The following is a 14,152-nucleotide window of genomic DNA, read 5'->3' as shown; positions in this document are numbered from 1 at the left end:
CAGAAGATGTAGAAACATAAGTGTTTTTCTGAGTAGATTTCATATTCAACCTTTTTTCCTCCCAGAAATATCAGCAATATAAAAGGTGTCCAGATAACAGGAAGTTGTCTGCTGTTCAGATGTATTTTGAATATCATATTCAACTTTGCGTATCACTTTTTAAGAGGGACAGTGACAAACCCAGAATATGTGCAGGGAAGGGCAACCAGAATTCAGAGGTACAGAAATTGTAGCCAGTAAGGGTTGTTGGAAAAACTAGGAGTGCTTAGCCCAGCAAAAAGAGGGAAAGGTATGATAGTGTCTTGAAATAGCTGAAAAAACAAGTCCTCTTATACTGTTTTACACCAAAAGTTCAGATATAACTTTGAAGCATTAGTCTTTCTTGATATCTACCCTTATTAATGCTCTTCCCATCAGAAACATTATTTTGATTTGCTTTGTATGTTTTGTATTTATTTCTCTCTGTATATGTTGTTTTCCACTTCTGCCTACTCTCCACCCTGACCCCCAATGAATGTAAGCTCTTTGAAGGCCAGGACTATTTTGTTTTTTATCTTGGTAGTGCTAGCATAGGGTGTGGCATATAATAGAACTTCAATAAATGCTTGTTGAATTGAATTGAGTCTTTCTTTTTGTAGGAAAACACGACATGTGAATATCCTACTCTTTATGGGCTATTCAACAAAACCACAGTTGGCCATTGTTACACAGTGGTGTGAAGGCTCCAGTTTATATCACCATCTACATATCATTGAGACCAAATTTGAGATGATCAAGCTGATAGATATTGCACGGCAAACAGCACAAGGCATGGAGTAAGTATTTCTCTGTTGAAACTCTTTGAATTAACTCGGAAAGAGTGTTTCAGTGGACTTTAGATACTTGGACTAAAAGCATTCTTTTAGCCAAATGATTTGATCAGCACTTTAAGTTGTTGAGTCCAAGTATTATAGTATTTTATTTCATATGCTCTTAATGCAGGTAAAGTAGTAACAATAGCCCCCTATAATATTTATGTCTTAATTCTTATAATCTCTTACAGTAACAGAATTTCTTTTTAAAATGCAAACTATTACTGAAGACATAGCTGTGAATTATGATTAGTGAGCAATGTTTTTAACTCTAAGGCTAAGAATTCAAAAAATAACATCAGGTTTGCTTTGAAAGTATACAATACTTAAAATTCTTAAGTATTTTTAATTGTTTTGATATCCTTTCAAACAAGCTTTTCTTTATTTTTATTGAAGCCAAACTTCTACTGTTATATAACATTTATTTCCAAGGGCACCCACCCTTAACAAAGATTTTAAAAGGAAAAGGGTAAAGGGGGAAAGTTGAGCAAAATCACCTGTGTCTGATATTACATGCAACATTTCACACTGTAGTTACCAACCTCCACAATGAAAAGAGGAAAATCCATTTTTTCCACTCTGCTCCAGAGTCAAGCTTGGTCATTGGGATTTGTTGTTCTTTATACAAAATCAGTTTTTCTAAGTACAGATAATGTCTTCCTTCAGAATATGTCAATTAATAAAAAGCTGAAACATAAGTCTCTCGCCTGGTAATCCTTGTGTCAAGGATATGTCAAGTTGTTCAGATACATTGATTTTTGCTTACTTAGCTAATTGGAAAGGATAGTAAGTTCTTTTAACAAATTACTAGAAGAAGAAAATCCAAAGCTGTCATAATCTGAAAGATTATGTGTAATTTTTAAATTAAATAATGAGTGGCAGCTTAAAAATCAAAAGGTTGAGTTAGATGGTTATTTTAAAACCAAGAGCTTAAGTGAGAAGCCTTAAATAAGCCAAAGTATAATACCTTGGAAGCTATAGATAAGTGTTTGGAGAAATAAACCAATATGTTTTTAAATTAGGGTAACAATGTGTTTATACACCAGTCTGAGTCAAGGTCTGACTTTGATATGGGTCAACCACAATTAAAGCCTTGTTGGACTGTGCAGGATCTTTTACTGAACTGACATTTCAGTGTACTACAATCTCTAGTTGGCTTGAAATATGTTAGCATACAATAGTATTTGTGAACTATGAGTTATAAAGAATTCACTTGAGCTTCCTTTTAATGAGATTTAAGTCTGAGATAACTTGTCTTTACTTTTGCTAAGGTAGGATTTTATGTTTTCAGTATAACATCTTCATTGTACTAGCTCTAATTATATGGTAAGATGTTAATCACCAGAGCTGTTTCTTTGAATTATGTCCCTATCACTTCTACTAGATTTTTGGTAATTCAAAGGACCCACGGTTAAAGAAAGATAAGATTTTATGTGTGTTTTTTTATCTGCACCAATGCCTTGTTTCTCGAGTCTATTTGTCTCCAAGTGATTCCTCCATTCAACTTCTCCTTTACAACTTCTGCCCCCATACTTGAGGACTTCAGTCTGCACATTAATGTTCCCTTAAACACTGTGGCCAACAGGTCACCAACCCCTTCAACTTCCATGACCTTCATCTTTGTCTGCTGCAGCAACCCATGGCCCTGCAATTTAAATCTCACCATCATCTCCTCCATGTGCTTCAACTCTGAAATACACCTCTCTGATCCTAAACTTCTGTCTTACTCTTGCTGAGAACTATTTGTCCTCCTCACTGTGACCTATAGTCCTTCCATTCCTCCCTATTCTCCTGATCCAGCACCCCCTACTCCAACTTCACTTTCTAGTCTACCTTTTCAATCATTTAACTCCATATTATTCCCAAGTGATCCTAGTTGAGCTGTTCTCTCTTTATTTGTTTCCATTTTCATTAACCTCCACATCTATACAATATCATCCCTCATGTACTATCATCCCCTTCCCTTTTCTCACACCCCAGCCTTGGAAGACTTTCTGTCTTCCTCTCAGTTTATTAAAATTCCATTCTTTAGGCTTAAGAACTCTGATCTATACTATGAACAAGCACAATCCCAGAGGATTCATAAGGAACTTTGCTACATATCTCTTGTCAGGAGTGATGGTTTCAAAGTGCAGAATTAAACTTTCTTTTTGGGACATGGCAAATATGTGGATTTACTTTTCTTAGCTAGGCTTATTTGTTATAAAGGTTGTGTTTTTATTATTATTTAGGGTGAGGAAAACAGAAGGGAGAGAACTAGCAATAGCATTGACAAAAACAGTAAATAAGAGGATCTTTGAAGCATTTTTTTAAATACACAGATGAGAACTGAAGGAAGTTCAGAAGGAGCCACAAATAGGCTAGCTTTGACTTTATTTTATACTTTAAAAAAAAGATGTATGTAACAGATATTGATGTTTTCATATATGATCCTCTTTTCTCTTTTTTGTATGTGGAAAGGTGGGGGGGGTTAGTGTTCATTAAATTCAGAATTTTTAAAAAATAGTTTCCCATTAGGGTCTAAACTCTTTGAGAGAAGGGGAATATACCTTGTTCTTTTATTCCCTCTCACCCTTCCTCTCCTTACCCCCTGTCCCCTCCTCCCCCAATTCTGTACAGTGCTTTATATCTAGAGGGTACTCAAAAAAGGTACTTGTCACTTATTAACAGTTAACCTACAAAATGAGTTCCAAGTTTTCTCAAGTTCAAGGATCACTATAACCTAGCCCCAGAACACCTTTTCAGTCTTTGCACAATCATAGTTAGATCTCCCCAGTCCAGGACATTTCCCTCTGCATGCTGTTGCCATTATAACTATAAGTTCTGTTTCTTGAAAGGAATCGATTTTATAAATATTGAAATTAGAGAAGCTTTAGTCTAAGGCTGGCAAACTTAAATATGGGCAAACACTCAAGTGCCTTTTTATTCTTTCATTTAAAGACTAAAAAAACCTACTTAGCCTGTCTCCTAATATTATTAAACATGGAGTTGTCTATCAGCAGTGGCTTGGGATTCAGAACATCTGAATTATAGTGTCAGCCATGCTACAGACTACCTTAGGAAGGTCACGTAACTTTGCTGAGCCTAAGTAATCTCTAAGGTCCCTTTCAGCTCTGAAATCTTAAAATTCTGTGAATGGTTCTTATCATATATGTAAAAATGGGCCTAATTCTGAAATCCTCTAAGTATTCAAGGGAATTTTATGGACAAGGTTCAGATAAATGACCAATATACCAATTAGAATATACCAAGTCATAGCCAATATTAAACACGCCATTTAAACTGCTGGTAAAATTACCCCCCAAAAAAAATCTTGCTTTATGTGTCAGAAGACTCATCTGAGCAGTTTGGTATAGTTGTAATTATAGAAATGATAAGATTCAGAAATCCAGTTCAGCTGAGCAAAATTTATTAAATATCCTTACTATATGGCAGGGTATCCAAATACAAAATAGATACTATTCCCAAGGAGCTTATATTTTAAATTAGTATTCATCAGGCTTAACCAGTAAGATCAGAAATCAACATTTTAGTGGTGGGGAAAAAAGAGTCAGAAATTCAGAGTTGGCCAAAAGGATGGAGAAAGTGGGCTTCAAGGGAATGGCAAAAGTTAAAGCTTTGTAATTGATAGGGATACAAAGCAACTCTGACTTGTACTTGTAAATGACAGCATGGAAAATAAATGTTAGACTATAACGATAGAGGCCAATTTGGAGGTGAAGAACCTGTATTTTATAGTTTGACAAAAAAGGAGGATTAAAGCAGGGGTGGAAGAGAACAAGGAATTCACCAAAAGGTGAAACAGGGAACGTATATTAATGTCTTCTGTCACGTAACCCAATGCTGTTTGTTAGCCAAGCATGAAATCTCAAAAAATAACTAAAAATGACCATAAATTTGCCATGGATAGTCTGGATTTAGATATGTAAATAAGTTTCCCACTTAACAGAACTAAAAGTAAGACCTGGATGAATAGGGGACCATTTTGAGAGAATGGGGAACACAAGTGGAATATCCCACATTCAAGTGAATTCAGCAAACATTTGTTATGTACCAAGGTACTGTGCTAAGTCCTTGAGATAAAGAACAAGTTGAAAAACAGGCCCTGCAAGAAGCTTACATTTTCCTGGGAAATATAGGACATATACAATACAGGTAAGTTAGTATAAGATAATTTAAGGAGGTGAAGAACGTCAAAAACTAAAGAAATCAGCAAAGAGTTTACCCATGAAAGGTGGTACCTAATTTGAGCCTTGAAGGAAGCTAAGGATTCTACTAGGCAGGAATCAGGAGTAAGTATATTTCATATATTCAGGTAGCCTGTGGCAGAAGAAATGCCTAATTTGTGAAGCAGGAAGAATGCCAGTTTGGCTGGAACATTGAGTACATCAATGAGAAGTAATGTAAAATCTGTCTGGAAAGGTAAAGGCATTTAACTGTTAAGCTGAGGGGTTTGTATTTTTTTTCCTAGAGACAATAGGGAGCCACTGAATATTCCTGAGTAAGAGAGTGACATGATGAGACCTACTTGTGCTTTAGAAAGGTTTTGTAGCAGCTGTGAGAAAGATGGATTAGATATCAGAGACAGTGGAAGATCCATTAGGAAACTTTTTAGAGTTGATTCAGGAAAAGAAACAGAAATGGAAGAATCAAGTAAGAGGAGAACCAGAAGAAAACAATGACAGTGAAAGTTTAGGAAGGAGAGAGAGTTATTGACAGTGGCAAAAACTGCAGAGAGGGGGAGAAGAATGGGGACTCAGAAAAGATTTAGCAAATAAGAGGTTGTTAGTAACCTGGGAGAGAACAGATCAAGTGATAGTTTGGAAGTCAAATTTCAAGGGGGATGAGGAGATAAGGATGTGGAGGCAATGAGTATAGACAGCTCTTTCTAGGAGTTTGCTGTTAAAAGGAGGAAAGATATAACACCATACCTTGAAGGGAATGTCAGGATCAAGTGAGGACTTTTTGGAGAGAGACTTGGGCATGTTCATACATAGCAAGGGAACAACTAGTAAATAAGGAGAGATTAAAGATAAGACAAGGAATGATTGATGGGGTAAGCAACCAGAGCTGCTCAGGCATTGATGTCAAATGCAACAAGCAAAGCACGTGGCCTTGGCAAGAAGAGATACCTCTTCCTCAAAGACTAGATTCAAGAAGGAGAGTGTGAGGAGTGCCGCTGAGAGATTTTAGGAGAGCGCTTATGACTAACGTCCTCTATTTTCTTAGTAAAGTAAGAGAGAAGGACCTCTGCTGAGAAGGGAAAGAGTAAGGGAATTGTGTAGGAGGCTTGAGGAGTGACAATAAATTTTGGAACAGCTGTTGTAAGGAACTCAGAGAGCGAATCTGAGAATAACAAAAAGATTACCATGCAGCAGTGAGACCCAAGTGAAGTCATTTGTAGTGGAATGGTTAACATGATTTTGTGACTTCTTCCAGTGACATTCAGCAGCATATAAGAATAGGAATGGAGGGGGCAGCTAGGTGGCGCAGTGGATAGAGGATCAGCCCTGAAGTCAGGAGGACTTGAGTTCAAATCCGGCCTCAGACCAAACACTTGACACTTACTAGCTGTGTGATCGTGGGCAAGTCACTTAACCCCAATTGCCTTTAAAAAAAAAAAAATAGGAATGGAGAAGACATGTGGTAGGGATAACCTCTAGTGTCTGAGTTTAGCAAGGCATGAGTGACAGTAGAACAAAGGAGCAATAGATTCAAGGGTAGATGACATTGTATAACTTTAGTTGGCTCAATAGTGGTTAACTTTAGAGTTTAGGCTTAGAAGGGAGGAAAGTGAGGCTAGTTCAGGGTTGATAGAGTAGGAGGGTGGCATAACTGGAGGCTTTCAGTGAAGGTAAAGCATAGGATTAGCAAGAGTGAGGCATATGGAAGATGGAGAGATAGGAAGTTGTGATCCAAAAGAGGAATTTCATAGTACTAGATAATGGTTAGAGCACTTACAGGTATAACCATTTCTCTCTGTGGCCAAGATAAAGTGAAGGAACCTGTGACCTACAGGATCTTAGGAGTTGAAGAAGCTAATGAACTAAGAAATCCAGATATTTGATGGATATCATATATGTATATTGAAATCTCCAGGTGGGAACAAAGCTGGAGCGGGGGAAGGATTGTAAGACAGGTACTTAACTCCTTGAGAAAATAGGGAAAGTCAAAGACAGAAAAAACAAAAAGGAAAAAGACCTATATATACAAAAATATTTATGTCACCTCTTTTAGTGGTGGCAAAGAATTGGAAATTGAGGGGATGTCCATCAATTGGGGAATGGCTGAATAAGTTGTTGTATATGATTGTGATGGAATACTTTTGTACTATAAGAAATGACAAGCAGAATGTTCTCACAAAAAAACCTGGACTTACATGAACTGATGCAAAGTGAAATGAGCAGAACCAGGAGAACATTGTACACACTAACAACAATATTATATGATGATCATCTGTGAACAACTTATTTATTCTTAGCAAAACAATGATCCAAGATAATTCTGAAAGACTTATGATGAAAGGTGCTGTCCATCTCCAGAGAAAGAACAGATGGAGCCTGAATGCCAATAGAAAATACTTTTTCTTTATTTTTCTTAGATTTTTTTTTTTGATCTCTGTTTTCTTTCACAGCGTGACTTCCATGGAAATGTGTTTTGCATGACTACACATATATAACCTATATCAAATTGCTTGTCTGGGGAGCTCGGGGAGTTGAGTGGAAGAAAATTTGGAACTCAAAATTTGAAAAAAAAAAAAAAAAAAAAAAAAAAAAAAAAAAAAAAAAAAAAAGGTTGTTAAAATTGTTTTTGCATTTAATTGGGGGGAAATAAAATATCAAATTATTTAAAGTAAAAGAAAATACGGGAAATGGCCAGTAGATGACTACAACTGCTACATGGATAGTGTTGATATAGATGGATGGAGTAAACCTTTCTGGAAGAGACATTGCTGAGAGAGAGCCGCTGAGGAAACTACTTTAGGTCTGGAAAGAACACTGAGGACCAAGGAGTATGCCTGTTGTTCCTCTGGCCTAGTATGGCAGGGAGACTTGAAAGAAATATGAAATAGGGGTCTAAGGGAAGTCAGGTTTCTGTGAATGAAAGAAGATAGGCAGAGTATTAGAGAACTAAAATAAAGAGAAATTTGTTAATAATAACATGGGAGGTTCCAGAGGGCATAGTAGTTTGGGAGGGAAGATCAGAATAGGGACTCAGGGGTGGGGCTGAAGGAGGTAAGGAAGGAAAGAGCAGAGAACGCTGAGGGTCTCTATTTTCATCTAAGCATCTGACAAATCTGAACCAGATTATGAGAGGAGAAAGTAGGTTATTTGGCAGCTATATGATAAGGATGTGTAATACCTTTTGATAGCCATTAGGATGGCTATGTCAGTTCACTCCTAAGCACCAAGGAAAAAGAGAAATGGGGTCCAGCATTTGTATGTGTAGATACCTAATGAACAGTTCCTAGAGGCCTGGCTCAACTCATATTTAGTGCTAGTATAGCATGATTATCCTCAATACAAGTGATGTGATTTTGGAGGCATTTTGAGTTAATACTAGAAGCTAGATATATAGGCATATTATTTTCTTTCTGATTTCCCAGCATGGCTAGTAACTATCCTCTAGAAATAGAGGGCTTAAAATAGAAATACCAATTTTTGAAACGAAGTAGCAAAATATGTTTATACTGCTGCAGCTTTGGGACCAGCTGAGCTGACACCAAAACCAGTGACCTATCCTAGCTCCTAAAAGCTTCCCAGCACCCCACTAAGAGCTTTCATTTGTTACATCAAAGTTTCATTCATTCAACGACTCTTAAGTCATTGTACTATATAAAAAGAATTGTACTAGGGGCCAAGAAAGATACCAGGATGAACTCCTCATGGAGCTTTTATAATCCTGACCCACAGTCAGCACTTAGAATTTTCTCCTCTCCTCAGTAGTAGTAACTAATTCATCCACTCTCCCTCCCTTCTGGTTTCCCTCTGGATTTATGTTACCTATTTGAAGAATGACTGGTTAAGATCAAAGGTATAGTTTGTAGCCATGGAACTGTGAGCTTTGTATTTCTTATGTGTATTGATGGTATACATATACAGATATTAATATAAGGTAGCTGGTTGTCAGAGTGGATAGAAAGTTGGCCTCACCTTCAGAAAGACTCAGGGTCAGATTCCAAATCTTTGTTGCATCTGGCTGTGTGACCCTTGGTAAGTCACTTCCTAGTCTCCAAGGCAACTTTTAAGACTATAATCTGCCAAGTGGATGTCTGTTGGTATTGATTGAGAGGGTTTCCTTATTGGAAAGTGCTAGACTTGGGATCAGTAAGACCTAAGTACAGATCCTGCCTCAGCTATTTCCTAGTAAGTCACTTAACCTCTCTACCTATGAGGCAGCTAAGTGGTACAAGTGGATAGAGAGTTGGACCTGGAGTCAGAAAGACCTGAATTCAGATGTGGCCTTAGACACTTACTTAGCTGTGTAATCTTGGCCAAGTCACTTAATTTCATCTGCCTTGGTTTCCTCACTTGTAAAATGGAGATAAATAGCATCTATCTTCCAGGTGAGTTTCAAATGAGATAATATTTGTAAAGTGCTTAGCATAGTGTCTGGCACAGAGTAAGTCTTAATAAATGTTTGTTCCCTCCCTTTCCCCTCCCAGCATCAATTTCCTCATCTGTAAAATGAGTGTTTGTTAGTTTGTTTGCTTGCTTTTTGGTGAGGCAGTCGGGGTTAACTGACTTGCCCAGAGTCACACAGCTAGTAAGTGTCAAGTGTCTGAAGTTAGATTTGAACTCGGGTCCTCCTGACTCCAAGGCTGGAGTTCTATCCATGGCACCACCTAGCTGCCCCAAAATGAGAATTTATAATAACATCTACCTCACAGGATTGTTGTGAAGGCCAAGTGAGATAATATATGTAAAACTTCATAAACCTTAAAATGCTGAAGAGATTATTATTATTATTAACATGATAAAATTAAACATTCTTTTTAATGGTATACATAATGTTAAGAAACATTTATCAGTTAAAAATACTGTTATGTTTGGCTGAGAATTTGTAATTGAATGTTGAATTATAGGCTTTCTTATAGAAGGGGTTTGGGTGGGGTGGGGGTGGTTTCACTGGTTCTGGGCAATCCAAATGAGGAAATTCCCTCCCCCACCAATGCAGATCACCAGCTTAGAAAGACTTGAAGAGTTCTCTGGGACCCTGAGAGTTTTAAGTGCTTTGCCAAGGGTCATAGGCCAGTGTGTCTCAGTTAGGACTCAAACCCAGACCTTTCTTGCTCTTATGCCAGCTCTCTATCCAATTTGGAGCACTCCTTCCAAATATAAAGTTAAAGATGAAAAATTCTCCTCCCTTTCCGCAAAGCTGACATTGGATTATTGGACAACATTAAAGCCTAGGTACCATCATTTGACTTCAGAATAAACACTGTGACTATTCATATGTGCAATCTGATCCTTGCAATGGTGGAAGTTAAGGACATTCGGTACTACCCCTATTGGAAATTGTAATCTAATTAAGGAAATAAGATAAATATGTTGGAAAGATAACTTGCTGTCTTTTACCATTGAGTATTAGTAACAAATAAATAGTTTGGCCATTATGTTCTCTAGGAGTTTAGAGGAAAAAAAGGTACCTCCTAACTGGTGTGGTCATGGGAATATTTGAGAGAGAGGTAGAATTTGAGAGATTTTTAAAAATAGGTTGGATTTGGTTAGGTGGAGAAGGGGCCAAGGAGGGAAAATAGTAAAGAGGTACCAAAAAAAAAAAACCCACAAAACCTCAAAGCATATTCAGTAAGCAAGAAATAGACTGATTTGGCTGGAATAGAGGATTCATATATGAGAGTCATAGAAGATTAAGCTAAAAGAGTTTATTTTTATAGAAAACCATATAGTGTTGGTTATACTGTAAAGGTACAGGGTTCTCTAATCTTAAATTGCTTGGTGGTAAATTTTAGTTTTCATCATATCTACAGACCATTACAATGTAACTTTCTATCTATGATAATTTGTTTCATGATTTAAGTGTATACTATAAATTTTGAAGTCAGAGGTTTTAGTCATGCTCCTCTAGCTAAAATAATTTTGGTTTGTGTTGCCTTTTTTTCCCCAGTTACTTACATGCCAAGTCAATCATCCACAGAGACCTCAAGAGTAATAGTATCCTTTCAGAAATGTGACTGCAGAATATAAAAACAACTTGCCTTTTTCTGTTACAGAATTTCCTCCCGTTGTATAAAAGTTTGCATGTTAAATTTCATATTACTTAAGTATTGATTGGGATTCAGCCATGACTTTGACTTTGAGAAACTACTACCAAAACCTTTGGTTTTCTGAATGACTCAGCACAAGAGTAGCATCTGCCGAGGTTATCTAATAGCAGCTTTTTATTTTTGTTTCACCAGCAAATTACTTGAAGGTAGGTCAGAGTTTCTAGGACTTTAAGGTCCTTCTTGGCCTGCTCAGTGATAGCCCACAGTTATAAAATTACATAGTACGTGAAGCAGGGCAATAAAAAGGAAGCAGAGATGTTTACTCTCTATCTTCCCTCAACACTAACCCTTGTGAGTCTGTCACCTTACCTTCTTGTACTGTTGTGACGCGCTGCCTAAGTGGCAGGTGTTTCTGACCAAAGTTGTCATCCTGCCAGCCTTGGTAGCTATTCTGGGATGCTTTTAGGCTTTCCAAAAAAAAAATGAGGATGGCTTCTCACCTACTCGTTCCTGGTGTTGAAAATATGGGACTTGCGAGTAGGTCATGTAGTTTTAAATAGGACTTAAGATTTTTAAAACAAACTTGGTAACAAGGAAAGTCATAAGAAGTGATGCTTGTTTAAAAACTACACCAGTATATTCACAGAGTTACAGAAATTAGATTCCTTCCATCTACAACTTTTTGTGATGTTTGTACTGTTAAAAATTTAGATGTTGTTCTTCTTTTACTTACTACACCTCAGATATATTTCTTCATGAAGACCTCACAGTAAAAATAGGGGATTTTGGTCTGGCTACAGTAAAATCTCGGTGGAGTGGCTCCCATCAGTTTGAACAGTTGTCTGGATCTATCTTGTGGATGGTAAGAACTGAGGCTGTTTCTTCATTATAAGATTTAATTTTTTGCTCTTTGAGGCTGCCACTGCCATACTAAAAAGTACTGTTTTTATAATTCTCATTAATGGCACAGAGGGTAATGGAGAGACTGATGATATGTGTAAGCAGGCTGCAGTGAAGTGGTGCCTTGTTGTAATGAAGTTATAGGAGGGTACTGCCCAGATTTACACTAGAGGGCTGGGGTGGTGGGGGGTGGGGTTGATGACAGGTCTGGATAGATCAAAATCTAACTATGGGAACATCCATACTGATGAGATCACAGATACAATCAAGTATGTAAGTTTCACTCTTTTGACACATGTTGTACAAGATAAGAGGAAATCGATTGTTAGCTGAATTTCAGACCAGAAATATGTTAGTTCAAATATTAGCACATATATCTAAAATGAGACCTTTGACAAGGAACAAAAATAGGCATACACTGAAAAGTTGTTATTTAAAATTACCATATTAAATTAAATTTACCATATTAAAATATCTACCACAGAAAGGTTTGGGTTTTTTTATTTTGTTTGTCTTTTTGTTTATTTTACACATTTCTTTTGAAAGAAAATTCAGAGTAGTAAAGTCAGTATAAAGGGACTCATAGTATGGGAATCCCCTTCACTTATGCTGATATTAGCAACTCATCTATAACTTAGAGTATTAGAGAGATGTCTTAAGGACACTGAGAGGTTAAATCACTTGTCCATGGTCACAATATGTGTAAAAAGTTCTCATTACTTTTATTGTCATTCTCTCACTAAGAGTGCCATGTTGGGGCGGCTAGGTGGCCTGCACTAGATAGAGCACTGGTCCTGGAGTCAGTAAGACCTGAGTTCAAATCTGGCCTCAGACACTTGACACTTAACTAGCTGTGTGACCCTGGGCAAGTCACTTAACCTCTCATTGCCCTAAAAAAAAAGAGAGTGCCATGTTACATTTGTATCAGTATGACAGTTTGGTCCAGGTGATCAAGACACTATAACTAGGTCGTAGTGATGTTCTGAATGTGAGAACAGTATCGAAGGTGGGTGAAAATCAATATCTTGAGCCCTGAAATTCTGAGGCTAAAGTTATAAGATCAAAGCAAATGTCACAGATATACTTTGGCATTTGATTGATTTGAACTGGTGATGGCCAGAGGCAAATTAGGAGATGTTTCAAGCTTGTCTTTTCTTTCCTAAAGGTTCTAATTTATGTAGTTAAATACTCATTGTCATTCATTTACTGGTATGATAACTTAGGGGCTTATCTCTACTTCCATTAGACTATTTTTAGATCAAAGAGATATCCAATAGTAGACTTTATTACCTCGAGCTATCTTTCTATGAGTTGACACTACTTTCAGTATTAAATATTTCATCTTATAGAATATAAGGACATTATATTTCCTCCTCCGCTAAGAGGAAAAAAATTGCCTGAATTTAAATGTCCTCAGATTTTATTTCTTGTTAATATATACAGTTAGTTCCAGTGAGAGACCCTTTCTTGCTCGCAGTAGAAATCCAAATCATATTCAGAATGGAATTATTCTTTGTCTTAACTTTCAGCATTCCCTTTATTCAAATGTCTCTCACAACCCACTTCATTTCAGATGAGGTACTCTGTGATAGTCTTCTGTCTCTAGGTTAGACAGCTTTCCCTAGAATTTTCTTAATCAAGTAAAATAGTTTTTATTTCACTTTAGGGCAAAGTTCTTAATCTGATCTGCTGTTCTTTCCTTCAAAAAATTAAAATTAGCGGTCAAAAAGTATTGAAAAGTTCAGGATTAGAGGCAGCAGCCCAGCTGAACTATCTCAACATTTCTCTCCAAACAACTTTAAAATAGGGCCTCTTTAAATTTTGGAGTGGTAGAGCCAACAAAAGGTCAAGGTGAGACATGTTCCCAGCCTAAAAAAACTTAGGAGGTTGACAGAAGTCTGTGACATCCGGGTAAAGGCCAGTCTGGAGTGCACACCAGCCGCAGGCCTTGGATGTCTCTGTAACAGCCGTAACAGCAGCAGTTTCAGGAGCTCTCAGCCCAGAGATATTCTGAGTTGCAGTTCCAGGGCAGAGAGGAGGGTTTGTGATCTCTCACAAGGGAGCAGGGGCCTGGTTTCAGTTCCAAGGCAGAGAAGACCTCTGGCACTTGTGGCTGCAGAAGAGCAGGAGAACTGGTACAAGTCGAGGTCCAAAAAGAGCTCAAGGAAGCAGG

General features: G+C 37.3%; 1 protein-coding gene across 2 annotated transcripts in view; it reads left to right on the top strand.

The window, feature by feature from the left end:
• BRAF (B-Raf proto-oncogene, serine/threonine kinase) overlaps positions 1-14,152 on the top strand; it is a 166,158-nt gene that overhangs the window by 123,114 nt on the left and 28,892 nt on the right. For both annotated transcript variants that reach the window (XM_027842279.1, XM_027842280.1), the window contains 3 exons: positions 639-815; positions 10,980-11,026; positions 11,823-11,941. In XM_027842279.1, the coding sequence (XP_027698080.1) occupies positions 639-815; positions 10,980-11,026; positions 11,823-11,941 (343 nt within the window). The remainder of the gene's footprint in view (positions 1-638; positions 816-10,979; positions 11,027-11,822; positions 11,942-14,152) is intronic.

The sequence above is a fragment of the Vombatus ursinus genome, unplaced genomic scaffold (genome assembly GCF_900497805.2).
Source record: "Vombatus ursinus unplaced genomic scaffold, bare-nosed wombat genome assembly UNPS02014870.1, whole genome shotgun sequence".
Taxonomy (NCBI): Eukaryota; Metazoa; Chordata; class Mammalia; order Diprotodontia; family Vombatidae; genus Vombatus; species Vombatus ursinus.
The sequence above is the reverse complement of the archived record's forward strand: the minus strand, read 5'-3'. Positions and strand labels throughout refer to the sequence as shown.